The sequence below is a fragment of the Aethina tumida genome, chromosome 2, assembly GCF_024364675.1.
Source record: "Aethina tumida isolate Nest 87 chromosome 2, icAetTumi1.1, whole genome shotgun sequence".
NCBI classification, from domain to species: Eukaryota; Metazoa; Arthropoda; class Insecta; order Coleoptera; family Nitidulidae; genus Aethina; species Aethina tumida.
Genome location: NC_065436.1, coordinates 31,698,083 through 31,716,867, shown reverse-complemented (window position 1 = coordinate 31,716,867; position 18,785 = coordinate 31,698,083). Strand labels below are relative to the sequence as shown.

The 18,785-nt window shown below is 30.6% G+C and overlaps 7 protein-coding genes and 1 non-coding gene across 9 annotated transcripts; 6 read left to right on the top strand and 2 right to left on the bottom strand.

Annotated features, from left to right (window-relative positions):
* Window positions 1-274: 274 nt before the first annotated feature.
* LOC109607997 (uncharacterized) lies at window positions 275-1,774 on the bottom strand. Its single transcript, XM_049963049.1, has 3 exons — window positions 1,650-1,774; window positions 1,526-1,590; window positions 275-1,478 (listed from the first exon to the last, which is right to left on the bottom strand). Exon 3 carries the CDS (start codon window positions 1,471-1,473, stop codon window positions 493-495), a length of 981 nt encoding a protein of 326 aa, XP_049819006.1. The 5' UTR covers window positions 1,474-1,478; window positions 1,526-1,590; window positions 1,650-1,774; the 3' UTR covers window positions 275-492.
* A 473-nt stretch (window positions 1,775-2,247) lies between these two features.
* On the top strand, window positions 2,248-2,320 carry Trnar-ccu (transfer RNA arginine (anticodon CCU)). The gene has a single exon. It is a non-coding gene; the product is annotated as a tRNA-Arg (tRNA).
* Window positions 2,321-6,387: 4,067 nt separating this feature from the next.
* Window positions 6,388-7,296, top strand: LOC126264585 (uncharacterized). 2 transcript variants are annotated; one of them, XM_049963074.1, is made up of 5 exons: window positions 6,388-6,555; window positions 6,602-6,757; window positions 6,811-6,862; window positions 6,925-6,963; window positions 7,016-7,296. In XM_049963074.1, exons 1-4 carry the CDS (start codon window positions 6,499-6,501, stop codon window positions 6,927-6,929), a joined length of 270 nt encoding a protein of 89 aa, XP_049819031.1. In that variant the 5' UTR covers window positions 6,388-6,498; the 3' UTR covers window positions 6,930-6,963; window positions 7,016-7,296. The 2 variants fall into 2 exon arrangements, with proteins under 2 accessions (XP_049819031.1, XP_049819029.1); XM_049963072.1 differs by having other exon boundaries at window positions 6,811-6,963.
* A 317-nt stretch (window positions 7,297-7,613) lies between these two features.
* LOC109600448 (uncharacterized) lies at window positions 7,614-8,395 on the bottom strand. The gene is made up of 4 exons (XM_020016601.2): window positions 8,268-8,395; window positions 8,077-8,214; window positions 7,861-8,025; window positions 7,614-7,805 (listed from the first exon to the last, which is right to left on the bottom strand). Exons 1-4 carry the CDS (start codon window positions 8,325-8,327, stop codon window positions 7,656-7,658), a joined length of 513 nt encoding a protein of 170 aa, XP_019872160.2. The 5' UTR covers window positions 8,328-8,395; the 3' UTR covers window positions 7,614-7,655.
* A 1,935-nt stretch (window positions 8,396-10,330) lies between these two features.
* Window positions 10,331-12,255, top strand: LOC109608021 (uncharacterized). The gene is made up of 8 exons (XM_049963312.1): window positions 10,331-10,444; window positions 10,502-10,666; window positions 10,717-10,881; window positions 10,938-11,087; window positions 11,432-11,557; window positions 11,618-11,782; window positions 11,830-11,994; window positions 12,049-12,255. Exons 1-8 carry the CDS (start codon window positions 10,352-10,354, stop codon window positions 12,199-12,201), a joined length of 1,182 nt encoding a protein of 393 aa, XP_049819269.1. The 5' UTR covers window positions 10,331-10,351; the 3' UTR covers window positions 12,202-12,255.
* Window positions 12,256-12,702: 447 nt separating this feature from the next.
* On the top strand, window positions 12,703-13,486 carry LOC109608017 (uncharacterized). Its single transcript, XM_049962895.1, has 4 exons — window positions 12,703-12,810; window positions 12,863-13,027; window positions 13,074-13,238; window positions 13,292-13,486. The coding sequence occupies exons 1-4, from the start codon at window positions 12,757-12,759 to the stop codon at window positions 13,442-13,444; spliced, it is 537 nt and encodes a 178-aa protein (XP_049818852.1). The 5' UTR covers window positions 12,703-12,756; the 3' UTR covers window positions 13,445-13,486.
* A 231-nt stretch (window positions 13,487-13,717) lies between these two features.
* On the top strand, window positions 13,718-14,449 carry LOC109600433 (uncharacterized). The gene is made up of 4 exons (XM_020016583.2): window positions 13,718-13,783; window positions 13,852-14,016; window positions 14,071-14,235; window positions 14,288-14,449. The coding sequence occupies exons 1-4, from the start codon at window positions 13,718-13,720 to the stop codon at window positions 14,438-14,440; spliced, it is 549 nt and encodes a 182-aa protein (XP_019872142.1). The 3' UTR covers window positions 14,441-14,449.
* A 1,084-nt stretch (window positions 14,450-15,533) lies between these two features.
* Window positions 15,534-16,811, top strand: LOC109608019 (uncharacterized). The gene is made up of 3 exons (XM_020024463.2): window positions 15,534-15,728; window positions 15,786-15,929; window positions 15,982-16,811. The coding sequence occupies exons 1-3, from the start codon at window positions 15,546-15,548 to the stop codon at window positions 16,132-16,134; spliced, it is 480 nt and encodes a 159-aa protein (XP_019880022.1). The 5' UTR covers window positions 15,534-15,545; the 3' UTR covers window positions 16,135-16,811.
* The last annotated feature ends 1,974 nt before the right edge of the window (window positions 16,812-18,785 follow it).

Sequence of the window (18,785 nt, the reverse complement as noted above, 5' to 3'; positions counted from 1 at the left end):
ACCAAAATAGCGTCTGAAATGACAACTGAAAATATAAAACCATGAAGTAAATGTCAAAAATCAACAAAGTCTGATGAAATATATTGTTATACAATTTTAGTTTCAGGTTAATTAAAGAAATGGAAATTACACAAAAAATAATTAACTAGAAAAAGCGGGTAGGTAATATTCTCTTTTCCTTCTTTATTTAGTTACCGATCTTATCTCGCATAAACAATATGTATTTAAAATAATAGTAAACAATGGTTATTATTATTTTTTATTTGAACAAGTTATAAGTACAGTGTTACATTAAAATTAATTTTACTAAATTAATTTAATTTAATTACTAATTATTCTAAAAACTAATAAATTAATAAACATTATCTTAAAATTTAAACTTTTTAGACAATTGTTTCACAGTGTGGGGATAATCATACGGTCTACTGCGTTACTTAAATAAAGTTGGCTTACAATTAATGAATTAAAGTATAATACAAATATTTCCTATAACTACTCACTCTCATTTGGATTAAACATTTCATACCACTGGTCCATAAACCGTGGTGGGATAACCAAATGAAACACTGCCTTTTTACAATTGTTTCTAAGTAAAATTTTAACAAGATCATCCCTGGAATGATGCTTGTACACTTTGGTTCTCGTGTGAATACCAGAACCAACATTTTGACATTTTAGTTTCAATTTCTTTGAAATGATATGTATTGATCGTCTTTCAGCCGTTGTAAATTCAGAGTTAAAACACAAAAGTGATAGATTATCAGAATAAGCAAAGCCTTTTATAATGTCTTCGATGTTAGACATTAAGATTTTGTTATGGGAGTTTCCACCCCAGGTTTCTCGTGAAATGATTTCCATGAACACTTCTGGCCCTGTAGTGTAAATCCAGTTTTGGCGATTGGGGTTCTCAGCCTCCGCGATGTCTTCCCCCGTTATAGCATCGTATAAAATCTTTTCCAAAATGATGAAACATTCGTTTTGAAGTGAATTAAATGCTTTATCCACTAGAGGTTTAATGTATACATTAGGTGAAGCCTTATAAGTTTCAACGGCGAGATGATCATCAATGTACATTTGATATTTTCTTCCTCTAGCTATAAAGAACAACTTGTGATTGCCTTTGGACACACAATCTAGGAATAATTCTAGAATCATGCTGTCTTCGTGACCCTTGAAGATCAGTCCACCAAGTGGTGATCGTCTTTCACTTAGGTGTTCAAGAAATTTCATCACCAAGTTATTCAATTCGTCACTAGGTGGTTCATAATTTGTCTCCGGGTGATTATCGGGGTGCAATGACCTAAGTACTTTTTCGACTATCGGGGAGCGGCAGGTGTACGGTATGATATCATATTCTGTCTCAATGTCCGGTCCAGCTATAAATGTACAGTGCATTTTTAGCATGCTTCGCATATGTCGAGCTCTTGAGAAGTCGATGAGGTCGATCCCTTCTTCCTGTTCTACTTCCATCATTAACCCTGAAAAAATGTTATTGATTTGGGTTGTTTGTATTTGATTGACTTACCTGTAGTGGTAATCGGAAAGACGATTTTACTTGTGGCTTACAATTTTAAGGAAAACACGATGACACTGAAACAGTACTTTTTATTTAGAATGTTGGAAAATAAATTTTGGATTATACAACATACCTGTACCTTCTCTTGTGATTTTCGTTTTCTGACTTATTTTCACTTGAAAATTCTGGGTAATATTATTTTTATTAGTTTGCTGAGCTTAAAAAGATACAGGAGCAGCTTCCACACGTATGTCAGAAATCAATATGGCGCCTGAAATGATAGATGAAACAATCAAAAAGTTTATGTCAAAAATTGACAATGAGGGATAAAATTGTTATTATAAAATTATAAATGGTAAAACTACATGAAAACAAAAATATATAATATAATAATAAACTTACGTACTTAATAAAATACCTTATTACAACAATTTTATCAAGACTAAACCGTAAAAGGCCATAAAGAACTCAAATGTTTGTTAATGACAAGAATGAACGTAGACTATAGACAATGAGAAATTACCATAGATAAAATAATTATTAACAAAATCCTTTTCAATACAAAGAAACTTAGATTTCTATGGTAGTTTGTAATATAAATTAAACTATTCCTTGTTATCAATGAATTATTTTTTTTACATAAATTTTAACAAACGAAAATAAAATAATTTTATTATTAATTGTCACAAAACGAGTTGCATAAAAATTGGGAAATACAACGTATGTAACAAGCCCCAGTGGCCTAATGGATAAGGCATCGGCCTCCTAAGCCGGGGATTGTGGGTTCGAGTCCCATCTGGGGTACTTACTTTTTTTAAAGTTTTTTCATTATTTTTTTATTTGTTAACACACTATAAGCGGGTCGGGTAAAAATACCCGTCTCGAGAACTGTTGATTGTTAGCTGGTCGGGTAATTTTTACCATTTTGAATGTACTTACTTTAAAAGCGGGCTGAGATAATTTTACTCTATTGGTTTACATACGGAACTGAAAGAATTATCTCTTATTTTTTGTGATAATTCAACAACTTAGTTTGGATCATTTTGCTACCCGCCTATAGTGTGTTAATATTGTATCACACACTAATTCAAAAATTATTTTATTCGAGCACATTTGTATATATAAACTAATATCTGATTAAAAAAGTACGTGGACTCCTCGACCGCTGAATCTAATTCCACCATCGTCATACACCGGACGCAATATCCTCGCATTAGTCACATTTTCGGGTGTTTGTTCGAGAGTCTTGGGGGTATCGGGGCACGTGCAAGTTTCCTAATAAAATCTGACAGACATGACATCCCCGAGGCTACCGGGATCCTCTCTAAATTCCCCATTCGGGGTCCATCCCTCCCGTCGATCACCGATCATTCAAGGGGCATTTCCAATGAGGACCAGATTAAAAATCCACCGAAAGAGCAGGAAATGTGGTCGATATTCTTTCACATCAAACAATTTTTTACAAGAAGTCTCCTCCTAAGTCGAGATTGACGAAAAAAATTTTTGAGGTTAGAACATTTTAAATTTCCATGCATATTAATTCGCGTGGCAAAAATAAGGGGTGAATAATTGGATATGTGGTGTCGATGGGGTGTATCATTAAATGAGCCTTTACCGTCCAATTTTCCCAATCCGTCTGCACATCGGGTGTTTAACCGACTTTACAATTCTAATTTTGGTAATTTGCAACTACTGGGGATGGCTTTCTTTAGCCGACTGATAGTTTTAACACAATTTGAGTAACGGTGTGAATAATTTATTGATTTAATGCTAGAAGTATTAAATTGTGCACATTCTTCTTGATCAAATTTGAATGAAACACTTGTTAAATCCAGATTTAATCAAAGTTTTGGATAGAGAATGTTGCATTAAACTAACTGGAAACTGATTTCCTTGAACCATCTTATAGTTCATTTATTGGTTCAAAAACTAAGGTGAGATAACTAAATGATACATTGCCTTTTTACATTTGTTTTAAGCAAAATTCAACGTTTTGACATTTCTTTGTAATGTTACTTTATGTATTGATCGTATTTCAGCTGTGAAAACAATATCAGAATAAGCAAGCAATAAGCAGATTCGTTTCCATAATGATGAAACACTCATTTTGAAGTGTATTAAATGCTATATTTATTGGTTTAATATGTACGGTAGGTGAGGCGTTATAAGTTTCAACAGCAAAATTATCATCACTGTACATTTGATACTTTCTGACTCTAGCTACGAAGAATAGCTTGTGATTGCCTTTGGACACATAATCCAAGAATAATTCTCGTACCATTCTGTCGTCATAAATTTCAATCCACCAAGTGGTGTCTTTTTGGTCTCTTTCACTTGTTCAAGAAGTGTTATCACCAAGTTATCCAATTGGTCACAAGGTGGTTGAGAAGTTATCTCTGGGTGATCATCTGAGTGTAATTACTTGGGAGGGCAGGTGTATGGTATGATTTCACATTCCACCTCAATGTCCGGTCCAGTTATAAATCTTAAGAAATTGATGAAGTTGATCCCTTCTTCCCGTGATACTTCATTAACACTGAAAAAATATTATTATTTTGGGTTGCTTGTATTTGGTTGACTGACCTATAAAGGTAATCTGCAAAACGTTATTACTTGTACCTCGAACAATTCTGAAAAAAACACAATGGTCACTGAAATCATACTTGTCATTTATGACGTTAGAAAGCAAATTTTGAAATACACAACATACCAGTGGCTTCTCTTGTAATTGGAGATGGGTTGCTTTAGTCGTCTGATACATTCAACACAATTTAATCAGTGATGTGAGTATTTATTGGTTTAATACTAGAAGTACTAAATTGCACACATTCCTTCGACATAATATTTGAATAAAACACTTGTTAAATCTACGTTTAATCAAAGTTTGGTATGGAGAACGTCACATTAAACTGTAACTAACATTAACGAGAACGGGGCCATCTCAAAATCCAAAGATGAAGGAAATTGATTTCCTTGAGCCATCTTATCAGCATAACTATAACTAGTAGATAAGACGATCGACGGGATGCATAATTTCGAATGAGGATTAGACGGTGGAAGTGCGGTGTCTGTAACAAGTGGCACAGAAGCGAGGAGAGCGGAATCAAACGCCTGCAGGGTAAATAAATTGGCAATCAGCATCTCCTAGGGGCCCCTCCTTCACTCCGTTCCTCAGTTCCTTTTTACCTTCGAGCCGCGCTCCCTTTGAGTAACGCTCGCACAATAAAGGAAGCCTTGTATATTGGAATTCGAAAGGAAATTGTCGAAATGTGCATTGCCGAATAAAAAGAGGAAATTAATATTTTTCCGCGATATTTGTGACGGAGGGGTATTGATTGCCGGTTCGAACTGGGGTGGTCAAATCATTTTGGGCGAGAGAAATTTCATTAAGGGCCTCTCAACGTGATTAAAATCTAGCTCTTGCATTCGGTTCTATGCGAGTTTGTAATGGGATTATGAAATCCTTGGCTTGGACTTGAACATCAAACGAAGCTGAAGTGTTTGTTGGGTAATTATTTATTTTTAGAATTAACTTATATTAAAGGGTTGGTTTTTAATCGATTCCCAGACTGATATTAAGATGTGGTGGCTTAAAAGCATGGACGTTGGAAGGTGGTATGTGCGGTTATTTCGCGAGAGAGCTTTACTTTACCACTCGAGCATTTGCCTCAGTTAATTATCGATGAATTTGCCTCGAGAGACGGCTACATTAAACTAACTTAGATGGTGCACATAAACCTCTATTACTAACAGTAATTGCAACGTCAATATTTAAAAAAATTAACTGAAATTGGATGAAGCTGCGCAAATTTTAAGATTCAGCAAACGTGAAAGCTGAACAATATGCACGTCTTCCGAAATAAAATTTCCTGGTAATGAACGAGGGGGAAATCCAATCAGCATCGTATTGTTTACAAGTTATATTTCGCTGCAATTGAAATCCTCGTCACAATATGAGTAGACTCCGAATATAATATAGGAACACTTTTCTGCCGTGGACAAGTTTCAATTTACGGGGACAAAGCTACGTAAGCGCGATAACGAGGAACGGCGAGCTTTTAATGAACTTATGGAACAATGCAAACTCGCTGGCAACTGCTTTACAATCACCGGGAAATTCTGGAAAATCGTGTCGACTGTGCGGAAGTATCCGGGACATGCTGTGTTTGCTGCGTTGTCTATCCGGCTTTTGTGATGTTGGAATGGGAACGTTAAATGGATACGGTTTTGTCCTAATAACTAAGTTACTAATGGAAGCAAAAATAATATACTACCACCATTCAGTGTGAACGAAACGGGCATTTCCTTCACAACTAGATGTCAATTACGTACGAGGATATTGGATTGCACTCAATTCCCATTCCCGTTAGATTGTGTTATCGATAGTCTTTAGCAAATTGACGGGTTAAATTGCAACGTCCAAACGGACGTCACTCGTACGAACAATGCCCGGACCTAAACATCTTTGCCGAGATAAAATTTCCTGCCTCTGAACGCCGGAGTGAATTCAATCAACGCCGTATTGTTTACCAGTCATATTTCGCAGCAGTTGAAATCCGCAACACAATAATGCGGAGACGAATATAATAATATTGTGAGAACATTTCTCCGCTTTGGAAAGTTTCAATTTATCGGTACAAAGCTGCGTAAGCACGATAACGAAAATGCCGAGGTTTTAATCAAGTTTGGAACAATGTAGAAGTTTCGGTTACAGCTTAAGTTGCTCACACAAATTATAACAAAAAAAGTTGCACAATGTCATAGTTATGGTCAAGTGCAGAAGTAACTTTTGGTGATTAGTGTTTTTTTTTATTTTCGCCTACAGTACACAAATATGATATGACAGCAGCGAAGCGATGAACACGCAAATTTTCACGTTTACCCTTGACATCTCGTGTTCCAGATGACACAACATCCTACTGGATTTCCCAAGCGCATTAATGGATTTATATAAAGTATAATATACCAATATGTACTGAACAATGGGTCCCGTTAGCAAGTTACTTTTCTGCTTCTTGTTTGTTATGCCAAACATAAAAGTACGTCTTGCAGCATTGTAATTTTTTATTGATTTGTAAGTTTCAGGCCTTCACCGTGGATATAGTCAACATAACCACATGTAAAAACTCCGACGACGAATTGGGCACCTTGGATACTGATATAGAATCTGAGGAAGCTCCAGATCAGTTGTTCAATGCTGACTTCAATTTACCAATGGATCTTGACAAAGACACAATGGTGGTAAGTCACTAAAAATGAGACTTATAATGTGGATAAATTTGTTGAGTTTGTAGGAGTACGAATCCAATGCGTGGAGTAAAGGAAAATGGAAGTTTCTATTTAAAGGTAAACGATCTCTTTGCAACTCTATAATGACAACAACTGCTTATGCAAGGTTTGCTAATCAGGTTAAACCTAAATTTCCTAAGAAGTGTAGCATTCCTGAAGTGAGTGATTTTAATAATGTTTATTTTATTTTGTAACCAACTTAAATTTTAGGGTGACTATAAGATTACTAGGTTTCCCATTAGTGGTCAGTATGTGGTTTTGAGCGACATCAAGAAAGCACCCGCCCTTGTCAAACATAAGGTCACATTATGGGTGGACGACACCATAATATTGTGCAGAATAGTTTACACCAACAGTAATAATTAAATTAAAAAAATATTAATAGACTTTGAATTATTTTATATACTATAGTTAGGTATCAATAAATTGAGACTTAGTTATTATTTTATGGATAAATAGTTATGGAATAAATTGATAATAAATCTTTATTTATCTAATGCATATTGTTTGCTTTCTACAGTTATTTAAAATAGTGATTAATACTCGATAATAATGCTCAGATATATTTTATTTTAGTTAGTTGGACACATAATTATTTTCCAATATTTCTATCGTTCTTCTTCATTAGGAGTGTAAATTTTGAATGTTCCCTATATTTAATTTACAGCACAAACATTATGGAAAGTTATAAGTAAAATAGAACATTTATAAATATTATTATAGAATAAATGGATAATAAATCTTTATTTATCTAATACACATTGTTTTCTATCAATATTTATTTGAGATAATGATTAATACTCCATAATAATGCTCAGATATATTTTATTTCAATTAGTTGGACACATAATTATCTCCCAATAATTTCCATGGTCCTGCAAATGACTTCTTCTTCGTTTGGAGTGTAGATTTTCAATGTTAAAAGGAATTTCCCGTATAAATTAACAGGGGCACTTATGTCACTAGTCGAACACGTAAATTTTTCCAGTTTATATTTGTCCTAAAAAACAATTATAAAAAGTAATATGGTTTTATTTAATATTTGTTCTACTTACTGCTTTCACTATACAAGGATCTTCAATTTTTGGCACGATTTGGTCACGAATGTTGTCCCAGATTTTTGGTATTATTTTTGGAATGTACTCACACAATGTGCCTTCGAATTTGTAAAGTCCTTTGTGCCAGGTCAGTCCTGTCCACTCGTCTATTGTCAGAGTAAACTGAAAGAATCAATTAACGACCAATTTGTATAAAAATTACAAGCTATTTACTGTGAAATCCTCATCTATGTCGAAGGGTAGGTCTAAGCTCATGAAGAATTCTTGATCTTCCTTACTGCCCGTCAATTTGGCCTCCACGGGTACTTCTTTACCAGTAGGTGGACAAGCATCTACTTTCGTGGGGGTTATCTAAAATTAATTTCAATAATTAAACACAATAAACAATCAATATTTAATTTTACCGTGTATCCATAAGTAACTGTTAGGAGGCACAATAAGGTACAGAGTGTTGCAACCATCATCTTTCAACGCTCCAATTGTAATGGAATTTTGAAAAAATCACTTTCGTGTTTATGGGTTAAATAATTGATTAAAAATTGGTGAGCACAAGGACTTCCTGTTTTGATTATATTTTATGATTTTTTATGCTTGTTTACAAGAAATATTGGAACGCAAGACTTTTTTGTAAATTATTATTATTAGCATGCAGCCTGTGCATGTGAAACAACTAACTTTTGTAGGTGGGTAACTTTTCTAAGGGGAGGAGGTGTATATATTTAATATTGCCACTATTTGAAGTATCATTCCCATAAATACATTTAGTTTTCTGAAAAGCATTAGTAATATTTACACAATTAAAAACATTTTATAATTTGTAATATAAATCTGATACAACTCATCACAAATTTGATAATCACTAATTTTTTTTATAATATTGCGAGTAAAATTATGCAACAAACCATAAGTGCATATATTATTAATAGAATGCAGCCTGTAAAAGTAGCAAATTGAATGATCATTAAATTAAGAACCAGTGGAGTGAAACTAAAAATAATATAAATGTAAGATTCTTGTCACAAATAATGAGAGTATAGATATAAAATTTAAATTCACTTAAGAATGAAACAAGTCTTATCTTAACAGAAAAAAAATTACATAGATAAATATTAATGCAGTAAGTGGATAAATTTGAAGCATAATGTTCATCGATACTTCTAGTGAGGAAAGTATTAGTATTACTGTAAATATAAGAGTGTAGAAAATTTTATGTTCTAACATAGCTTGTAACAGTTCTAAAATTATTAATTTAGTAAAATGAGTAGTAATAGTATTATAATATATTTACCACTGTTTTTTGAATTGGTGTTTAAAATGCATTTGTACAGAGTTTTGTATTTGTCATAATTTAAATATTTGACGCTGCGTCGCACAATACTCATGATGAAAGTATTATACCAAAAGATTAAACAAAAAACAATGGCAAAATTAATTAAAAACTCATTAACTCCTTTAAAAATTGCGGTTAAGTAAATTTAAACGGTCTTAAATTTCAATAGACCGGAAGTTAATTTAAAATATATTAGTTTGTAGTTTGTTAATAATTTATTGTTAGATGAGAGCACTAATTGTAAGGGTTACTTAAATAAAAATAATTAGTAAATTTCAATTAACACCTTAAGTTTACAAGAAATGTAAATATAAATTTTCTGTATGATCAAGTAATGACGAAATATGGATTTTACCACATGGAACTGAAGAAAAAATGGAAAACTGAGGAGGATGGGGAAGATCTTCCATTAAGAGTTCATCTTTGGAGAGCAATTTTTAAAGGTGCCTAGGAACCAATTTTTCAGAATCCGAAATTAAAAAAAAAATAGTAGATTTTTTTTGACCGACCCTAATATGGATGTATCCGCTAGTTAACTAAAATCAGAAGATTATCTGAAGGAATTTGATCTTATACTAAATCGCATAGATTAACAATAATCCAGTTGATAAATTTGAAGTATGTATATTATAATATTTCTGTTAAGGAAATTACTATAAATGCATGAGTGTCTAAAATTAAAGCTCCTGAAATTATGAAATTAATGAAATTTTATATTTACCATTGTTTTTTGGATTGGTGTTTATAATGTTTTTGTATAGAGTTTTTTATTTGTTATAATTTGTCAAATATTCTATGCTGTCCCACAATATTCATGACAAAATTATTATACCCCAATATTAAATATAATACAACGACAAAATTCATTAATAATTCTTAGTTTATTAAATTAACAGATCTTAATTGATAATTAATATTTAATTTACATTAATAGTTTGTTAAGAAATTCTTGTTAGAAGATGACATTAATAATAAGTGCTATTTAACAAGAAAGATACACTTTATGCTATAAATTGTGTCAATTTTGATTATCAAGTTACAAATGCTTGGATTTAATTGGATGTCTGGATGTAATAGTTGTTTACTGAAATATAATCACAATAAATTTGATCCAATTATTCTAACACTGCACGCAATTTCTGGTCAATATAAATTTCGATGTCCACCACGTATCTATATCAAGCAATATTAACAATGTTAATCCGCTTTGCAATTTTGGCACTCGCCTGTTATTCAAGTGTAGACTGTTTCGTATGTTGTATATGTAATAATTTATTTGATAAACAATTATAATCATTGAGATTGTAGTCTGCACCTATGGGTAAGATTAAATCGTTAAGCATCACCGACTGCGACGTATCTGGTCCAGCCGTGGATGCAAACATCAATTTCCACAATATTAACGAAAACGGAGACAAAGCACTGGACTTTGACTTGGATCTACCTTATGACGCAGATGGAAGTGAATATACAGTAAGAACATTATATGTGAATCACACTGTGGCTATTTATGACACTTCTAGTTCCAATTAGATGTGGCCAGATGGGAAGGTGGTTCATGGAAGGAAGGAATTTATAACGTACAAGGTGAATTGTGTGACTACTTGAAGAAATACATTCCCGGAGTGTGGAACAAATTAAGGGAAAATGTTGTACCCCCAATTGAAGAGGAGTGCGTCGTTCCAAAGGTGAAAATTCATGAATTTAACACACAGAATCCAAAAGATTCTTTATTTGTTTTTAGGGTCAGTACAAGTTGAGAAACTTTGAGGCTGAGAAGAGTGACATGAACTTACCGGCTATTTTATATGGAAAATTCAAATTAACATTCAAGATCTTCAATCCCAATGATGAGGATATAATATGCAAAGTTTATGAAGCTGAAAGTACTCATTAATACATTGACAATGATATAGATATGCTAATAAAGAATTGATTTGAATCATATGCTTTTGTTTTAATAATGTATCGTACTAACAGATGATAATCAAATATTCATTTTAAAATTATTTCTCTTTTGCTATTTTGTAATTTTTATTAGTTAGTAATTTTTTATTAGTTATTCCCTAAAATTTAAATAAAAATGATTTTAAATTACCAATTTGAGCCATTATATGTTTGATATTGATTGATATTTTTTAATTTCAATTTATGATAGAAGCATGCACATAATTGCATTTTAGTGTGCAAAGTTTGTATCCAGAATATAACAACATATAATTTAACTAAATTAAAATCATACTGCACGCAATTTTAGACCAATATAAATTTTGCTGCAGGTTAATGAAGGATCTGTATCCTGCAACAATGTTAGTTCACCTCGCAATACTGGGTCTCTTCTTGTTTTCCAGTGGTGACTGTAAGGTAGGCAATACAAAAATACATAAAATTTATTAAATTTGATTAATGACATAATAATTTTAGTCAGCACCCATGGGAAAAATTAAATCACTCAGTGTCACAGATTGTGATGTGACTGGACCAGCTCTGGATTTAACCAACAATTTTCATAATATCAACGAGAATGGAGACAAAGCCATTGACTTCGATTTAGACTTACCGGATGACTTTGATGCAACTGACATAACTGTAAGAGTGCATGCTATGTTTAGTACTTGTTGTTACACTTTGTTTAGTTCAATTTAGATGTGGCCAGATGGGAAGATGGAGCTTGGAAGGAGGGAATTTACGACGTAGATGGGGAACTTTGTGAGTACATGAAGAAGTACATTCCTGGTGTTTGGACTAAACTGAAGGAGAAAATAGTACCGAAAATTGAAGAGGATTGCATAGTACCTAAGGTGAAATTCAGGTTTCGATTGAAAGATTCCGGAAGATCATGTATTCGTTTTTAGGGTAAATATAAGATGACAAACTTCGAAGCTGAGAAGGACGACATCAATGTTCCGTCAATATTATATGGAAAATTTAAATTGACCTTAAAGTTATTCAATCCCAAGGATGAAAATATATTTTGCAAAGTTTACGAAGCTGAGAGTACTCAATGATGTATTAACGAAAAATAATGAAATTATGCTAATAAAACAATTATTTGAAACATATATAGATATTTTATTTATACATTATATAAATAATGTTAAATCTTCAAGTAAACAAAAATAACTTCCTATTAATTGATGTATTGACGAAAAATATGAAAATTATGCTAATAAAACAATTATTTGAAACATAAAATGATACTTTATTTATATATTTTATAAAAAAATGCAAAATAGAAATAAGACAAATATATGAAAAAAATAATTTTGATGAAGAAGCACTTCCATTTTAAAAATAAACAACATAAACATCATTTATTCTCTACAACAAATGAAACGATTTTTCAAGAATATTTAAATAAAATATTTATGTAATTAATTGCTTACGGAATGAACATTTCTGAATTTCAATTTATAATAGAAGCATGAACCTAATTAAAATTTTATATGTAATGTTTATTTCCTCAAACATAACAACATTAAATGTGTACCAAATAAAATCACGCAATTGCAGGTCATTATAAATTTGGCTGTAGATTGAAAACAAATTTATATCCTGTAATAATGTTAGTTCAGCTTGCAATTTTGGCTTTTAGCTACTCCAATGTAGTCTGTAAGGTAGGTAAAGACAAAAAAAAACATATTTATGTTTTAATAATAATGATTATAGTCGGCACCTATGGGAACTTTTAAGTCACTCAGCCTCACAGATTGTGAAGTACATGGTCCGGCTTTGGATATGACCACTTATCTTCATAATATTAATCAGAATGGGGACAAAGCCCTAGACTTGAACTTGGACCTACCTTATGATTTGGATGCAACACAAATAATGGTAAATTTGCTACACATCGTACTTGTTGTTGTGACATTTTGTTTAGTTCAATTTAGATGTGGCAAGATGGGATGGGGGAACTTGGAAGGAAAGAGTTTACAATGTACAAGGGGAATTTTATGAGTACATGGACAAATACATTCCCCAACTTTGGGCTAGATTCAGGCAACAAATAACACCAAAAGTTGAACACGAGTATATATTTTCAAAAGTGAAATTAGAATATACAATCCCAACTAATTAAATAATCCTTTTTAATTTTAGAATATGTACACGTTGAGAAATTTTGAGAGTCAGATAGAAGACCTGGAATTTCCTTCAGCTCTCTACGGAAAGTTCAAATTGTCTCTACAATTGTACAATTCAGATGATGAGAACATATTATGTAAAGTTTACGAGGTTGATAGTACTCAATAATCAAGACCACCAAATTAAAAATATATAGCAATAAAGAATGAATAAAAACAATATTTGTTTTTTTTTCAGAAAACGAATTTTAAAATTGTCTGGTGCAAGTTTTTTGAAATAAAATTATAAAAAATGGAAAGGTGTAATGAATAAAAATCGATGTTTATGTTTAATATGTTTTTTATAGACTCCTGTTAATTTAATTAATCAATTTTTTTACATGACCTTAGTCAATAAATAATAAAAAGAGCAACCTCACAGTTTTTTAAAATAGTAGTAGCGATGTTTAAGTTTGAAATCCTGTTTGTCCTGGCGATCAGTTTCTATGATGTACAATGTGGATTTATGGTATACTTATAACAAAACCTTTAACATATATTAACATATGTTAACATATAATGATTTATAAATTTCAGACAAGTCCTTTAGTGAAAATGAAGTCCATAAGCATTTCAGATTGCGAAGTGACCGGACAGAAAGTCGATAAATTTGCTATTTTACACAATATTAATGACAATGGTGATAAAGCTTTGGATTTTACTTTGGACCTACCAAATGACATGGATCTGAATAAAGCGACGGTAAGACATACCAAATCAGTAATTATCACGCAAAAATCACAAAGATCTGTTTAGTTTTCACTTGTTTTAAACAAGTGGGAGGCAGGGAATTTGAAAAAAGGAATCTATTCTGTGGAAGGAACATTGTGTGAGTACGTTGAAAAGTACATTGAGAAACTGTGGGACAATCTTAGGAAGCAAGTTTCACCTCCCATCTCAGAGAAATGTTCTATTCCAAAGGTAGTTTCTTGTAAATTTTCTAATTGAATTATTGATGTAATTTTGTTATTAGGGCGAGTATTCTGTAAAGAACTTCGAGGCGTCTGTGTCAGATGTTTCGCTGCCTTCAATGTTGTACGGAAATTTTCAGATTGTTTTCAAGATCTATAATGAAGATGACCAAAATATTCTTTGTAAACAGTATGAGGTTAATACAAAAAATTAATGTGTGAGAACTATTTTAAATAAAGAGAGCAATTAAACAATGTTTCACTATTTCCATCCAGGATCGTTTATTTGATAAAAAGCTTATTGGCTTACTGAATCTAATAAAGTATAATTGATTTTTTATAATATATTTAATGAATTAAAATGTGTAAGCACGAAATAAATAAACTCATATAACAAGAATCGTTTAATGTTGTTTACACCTTACACCTTCTTTTTACAAGAATTTTTGGGAACGTAACTCTCCTATAAAAAGAGAATTAAGTGTAATATAATATAAAAACAATTTTACTAAAAAATTTGAAATTTAGTTTTTTATATTTTTTTGTGTTTAAATAACTGTCAAAAAACTTTTACGAACAATTTAGGATATATATTTGACACAACAGAAACATCATTTACATTATAAACTATCTAATAAATGTCTTAACAAAAACGTATTAACAAAATATTTACTTGGTTTAAATATATTAAAATAAAAACATAAATGAACAATGAGAATAAAAAATACAATTTTATTTGAATATAATAAAAATAAATAAAAACTATGATAATAAAAAGTTATGAATAATTTTAGTAGCATAATTCTGATAGGATAGATTGTGAAAATGTGAAAAATATTTAAATAGAATATTTGTTTTGATAAAAATGTGAAAATATATAAATAAAATATTTTCTTTATTTTTAAATTATAAAAAATATATTCATTTGAAAAAATGATAAAAATTATAAATAAAGAAATAAAAATAAAAAAAATCTGTGAATTTTTATTTAGTACAAAAACTATTTTTAATTTGACTCGAGAAGTCGAAATTTAGTTGGTTTAAATTACGTATATATGAATAAAACAAAAAAATTAATTAAAAAGTTGTTACAAACATTTTAATGATACGTTTTTGACACGATAGCTTGTATCACATTTCCTGTTGATGAACAAACCTAATTAAATACATGGCAAATGAATTTCCCTCAACAAGGTCTTGTAATCGATGTTTATAATTTTTTATATCGTTAATATTATAATATAAACACTAAAAATTTACTCTAAATACTTCAATACAACAATGAAGTTCTTTGCAGGAATAATTTTGATCATTTTACCGATGGTAAAGGCACAATATGGCGAGGTTGGACAAATAAATTTGCTAGACATCAGATTTTGTGACGTGGACAATCCGAACGCCAAAAATGTGTTGGAAACTGAAGTCGAACTGAAAGAAGTGGATGGACGAAGAGTAATGAACTCCAAAGTCAACCTCAAGACCCAATTCGACGAATCGTTTAACGTAAGTCTTCCCCTTTATTATTTTTAGTGAAATTACTACTTGCAGCTATTTTTTTAGTTCAAAGTACACATAGAAAACACTGATGGGATGAAATTCGATTTGGCCGGTGTGCTTTGCACAGATATTTTCGATTACTTGCCCGAAGCTTGGGAAATAATCAGCGAGACTTTGAAGATTGGCAAGAATTGTCCAATTCCTCCGGTGCGTATTATAACTAATGGTGATAATAATGAAACAATTCGTTCGATTTTAGGGTGAATATGAACTGAACAATTTCCACATATTCTCCAACGAAACTGGTCTGCCTTTTGTCATGTACGGAATGCTGAACATCCAAGCTTTGCTTTACCAAAACGAGGAGTTGGTGTCTTGCACAGAATTCGACATAGAATCCCTGAAAGAATGAACCCCGAAAATAAACCAAATCAGCTCGTAAACAATTACATTCATTGCCAATGTTGCCCAATAAATTACCGGCAAGTGCATCATAAAATAAACGTCTGTATTAATTGCCCAGTTCATAAATAAAACACTCGCAGAGCGATAAGTGTATAAAATGGAGGCGACATTATTATTGTCGTACCGTAAATCAATATAATCATATAATTTTTTATGGGTCTTAAATTAGAGCGCCACTTAACATCGCCGCAATTTCGATTGCTTGCACGATCATGCGATGTATCGTGTCGGAATCGACAATTTAATTTGGCGTACGGTTGTTGAACAAATTAATTAATTTATATGGATCGTAAAGTTGAATTTTAGGTTTCATAAAAGTGGCGCGCGACAAACACGATCCCGGAACCCGAGATGATTTTTGCCATTGCAGTGCACTAAAACTCAGAACGAAAGGATGACGACCACGATTAAAGTGGACGGGGTTTTATTGAGATTGAGTCGATTTATGACGGATGGGATGTTGTTTTTATGCGGACACTATTTTTGGGAAATTACATTTTCGTTGCCAAAAGAGTCAATTAAATGAAGAATTTACTGTACATATTTTTAATTGGATATACGTTGTTGGATATTTTAATATCTTTGTGTTAATATGAGATTTATGTTTTATAAAAAGTCTTATTTAGCAACTTTACTCATTACATATTTAATTTTTACTTCCATATTTGAAAAAACTTTGTTTTTTAATTTAAGAAAAAACTTGTAAGAATATTATTTTCAGCAATTAATTATTTGTATTAGTCATAGGTATATAATAATTTATTTATGGAAGAATTCTTATTACATATTTAGTCTTTACTCATTAATTTGTATTGTTTTTAGTCTTAATAAAGGCGATAAGATTTTCGATGAACATTTCGGATTGTACGCTCAACTTCGTTGTTAATTTTTCATAAATATAAAAATAATATTTAGGAATTAATAAAAGTTATAGTTTAGCAAGTTTTCTTTTGTGTTTCTAGATGTGAGATTTATACAAAATTTGTATTATTATATCTATACAAATTAGTTATTTCAATTATTAAGATTCTTGTCTCATTTAAGAATTTATTTGCCCAATATTTCTTCCTATTTTATTATGTTTTATTCATTAATTTCAATCCTTTTCATCTGTAATATGAGTGACAGAATTCTTGATGAATAAGAACCTATGACGAAATTTATATTATTATATTTTTACCAATTAATTATTCCTATTAGTCAAAAATTCTAATCTCATTTAAGAACTTAACTATCCAAGATTACTTCCTATTATATTATGTTTTATTCATTAATTTTAATTCCTTTCAGCTGTAATATGAGTAACAGAATTCTTGATGAACAAGAACCTTTGATGAGATTTTTAGTATTTTAATTTAGAATTTTATAGCACATTTATGAAAAATATAAGATTAGTATTTAGGAATATCTAAAAATTGTAGTTTAGTGAGTTTTCTCGAATGTCTTTGGCATATGTGATTTATGTAGACTTTATATAGTTTTATCTTCAGCAATTACATATTTCTACCTGTTAAAGATTTTTGTTTCATCCAAGAACTTATTTGCCTAAAATTCTTTATTACATATTTAATTTTTGCTTATTAATTTGTATTGTTTTCACCCTTAATAAAGACGATGAAAATTCTTGATGAACATGAGCTTTTGATAATATTTTATGCATTTTGTATTTCTTAATTTCGTTGTTAATTTTTAAGAAATATAAAAAAAATATTTTTGGAAATAGTTAAAATTATGGTTTAGTAAGCATTCTTAAATAAATCAGCAATGGAGCTGAGATTCATATAGAATTGATATTATTAAATCTTCATCAATTAACTATTCCTATTCGTCAAAGATTCTTCCTACATATAAATTATTTTTCTCTTATTAATTTCAATTCTTTTTATCTGCAATGAGGGTAACATAATTCTTGATGAATAAAAACTTTTGATAAGATTTTGGATTTTAATTTAAAATATTGTGATAAATTTATGAAAAATATAAGAATAGTATTAGAACTATCTAAAAATTGTAGTTTAGGGAGTTTTCTTATTATATATGTAGAATTTACATATTAATTTATATTATTTTCTTCATTAATGGGAGCGTCGAAATTCTTGATGAACACGAGTTTTTGATGAGATTTTTTAAATTATATTCAAAATTTAATTATTAGTTTCTGAGATATATAAATTGAGTATATAGGAGTTAGTAAAAATTATCAATTAATTAATTAAGGATTTAATTCTATTCTAGTGGTCAAAAATATTTGTGCCATTAAAATTCTTTAATTTATCTATGTTAAGATTCCAAATTACACACTTTTGTTCTTTAATAAACGCTAGGTAATTCTGGATAACAATAATTGTTGACGACATTTTCCATTTTGATTGTTAATTTTTGACATTAATATTTTGAAATTAGTTAAAATTACTGTTGTTTTTTAAATATATATGTAGATGAGACATTTATATTTTCTATTTTCCAAATTTCATGTTTCAGTATTATGCTCCTTTCAGGTCAGAGAACCTAATACATAGAGACACAATCCCAGTAATAACTTGTGTCTCTGTTTATATAAAAAAAGGAAAAGCAATAAGAAAACCGAAAAAGGTTAAC

Excerpts from the sequence above, each read along its gene's own strand:
- LOC109607997 (XM_049963049.1), bottom strand. The coding sequence starts at position 1,473 with ATGATGGAAGTAGAACAGGAAGAAGGGATCGACCTCATCGACTTCTCA.
- LOC126264585 (XM_049963072.1), top strand. The coding sequence starts at position 6,499 with ATGGGTCCCGTTAGCAAGTTACTTTTCTGCTTCTTGTTTGTTATGCCA. Across the intron at positions 6,556-6,601 it reads TTGTTATGCCAAACATAAAA|GCCTTCACCGTGGATATAGT; the intron begins GTACGTCTTGCA and ends TGTAAGTTTCAG. Across the intron at positions 6,964-7,015 it reads AGAAGTGTAGCATTCCTGAA|GGTGACTATAAGATTACTAG; the intron begins GTGAGTGATTTT and ends CTTAAATTTTAG.
- LOC109600448 (XM_020016601.2), bottom strand. The coding sequence starts at position 8,327 with ATGATGGTTGCAACACTCTGTACCTTATTGTGCCTCCTAACAGTTACT. Across the intron at positions 8,215-8,267 it reads CAGTTACTTATGGATACACG|ATAACCCCCACGAAAGTAGA; the intron begins GTAAAATTAAAT and ends AATTAATTTTAG. Across the intron at positions 7,806-7,860 it reads ATCCTTGTATAGTGAAAGCA|GACAAATATAAACTGGAAAA; the intron begins GTAAGTAGAACA and ends ATTGTTTTTTAG.
- LOC109608021 (XM_049963312.1), top strand. The coding sequence starts at position 10,352 with ATGTCCACCACGTATCTATATCAAGCAATATTAACAATGTTAATCCGC. Across the intron at positions 11,088-11,431 it reads ATGAAGCTGAAAGTACTCAT|ATACTGCACGCAATTTTAGA; the intron begins TAATACATTGAC and ends TAAATTAAAATC. Across the intron at positions 11,783-11,829 it reads TTGATGCAACTGACATAACT|TTCAATTTAGATGTGGCCAG; the intron begins GTAAGAGTGCAT and ends CACTTTGTTTAG.
- LOC109608017 (XM_049962895.1), top strand. The coding sequence starts at position 12,757 with ATGTTAGTTCAGCTTGCAATTTTGGCTTTTAGCTACTCCAATGTAGTC. Across the intron at positions 13,028-13,073 it reads TGGATGCAACACAAATAATG|TTCAATTTAGATGTGGCAAG; the intron begins GTAAATTTGCTA and ends CATTTTGTTTAG. Across the intron at positions 13,239-13,291 it reads ACGAGTATATATTTTCAAAA|AATATGTACACGTTGAGAAA; the intron begins GTGAAATTAGAA and ends TTTTAATTTTAG.
- LOC109600433 (XM_020016583.2), top strand. The coding sequence starts at position 13,718 with ATGTTTAAGTTTGAAATCCTGTTTGTCCTGGCGATCAGTTTCTATGAT. Across the intron at positions 13,784-13,851 it reads ATGTACAATGTGGATTTATG|ACAAGTCCTTTAGTGAAAAT; the intron begins GTATACTTATAA and ends TATAAATTTCAG. Across the intron at positions 14,236-14,287 it reads AGAAATGTTCTATTCCAAAG|GGCGAGTATTCTGTAAAGAA; the intron begins GTAGTTTCTTGT and ends TTTTGTTATTAG.
- LOC109608019 (XM_020024463.2), top strand. The coding sequence starts at position 15,546 with ATGGTAAAGGCACAATATGGCGAGGTTGGACAAATAAATTTGCTAGAC. Across the intron at positions 15,729-15,785 it reads AATTCGACGAATCGTTTAAC|TTCAAAGTACACATAGAAAA; the intron begins GTAAGTCTTCCC and ends CTATTTTTTTAG. Across the intron at positions 15,930-15,981 it reads AGAATTGTCCAATTCCTCCG|GGTGAATATGAACTGAACAA; the intron begins GTGCGTATTATA and ends GTTCGATTTTAG.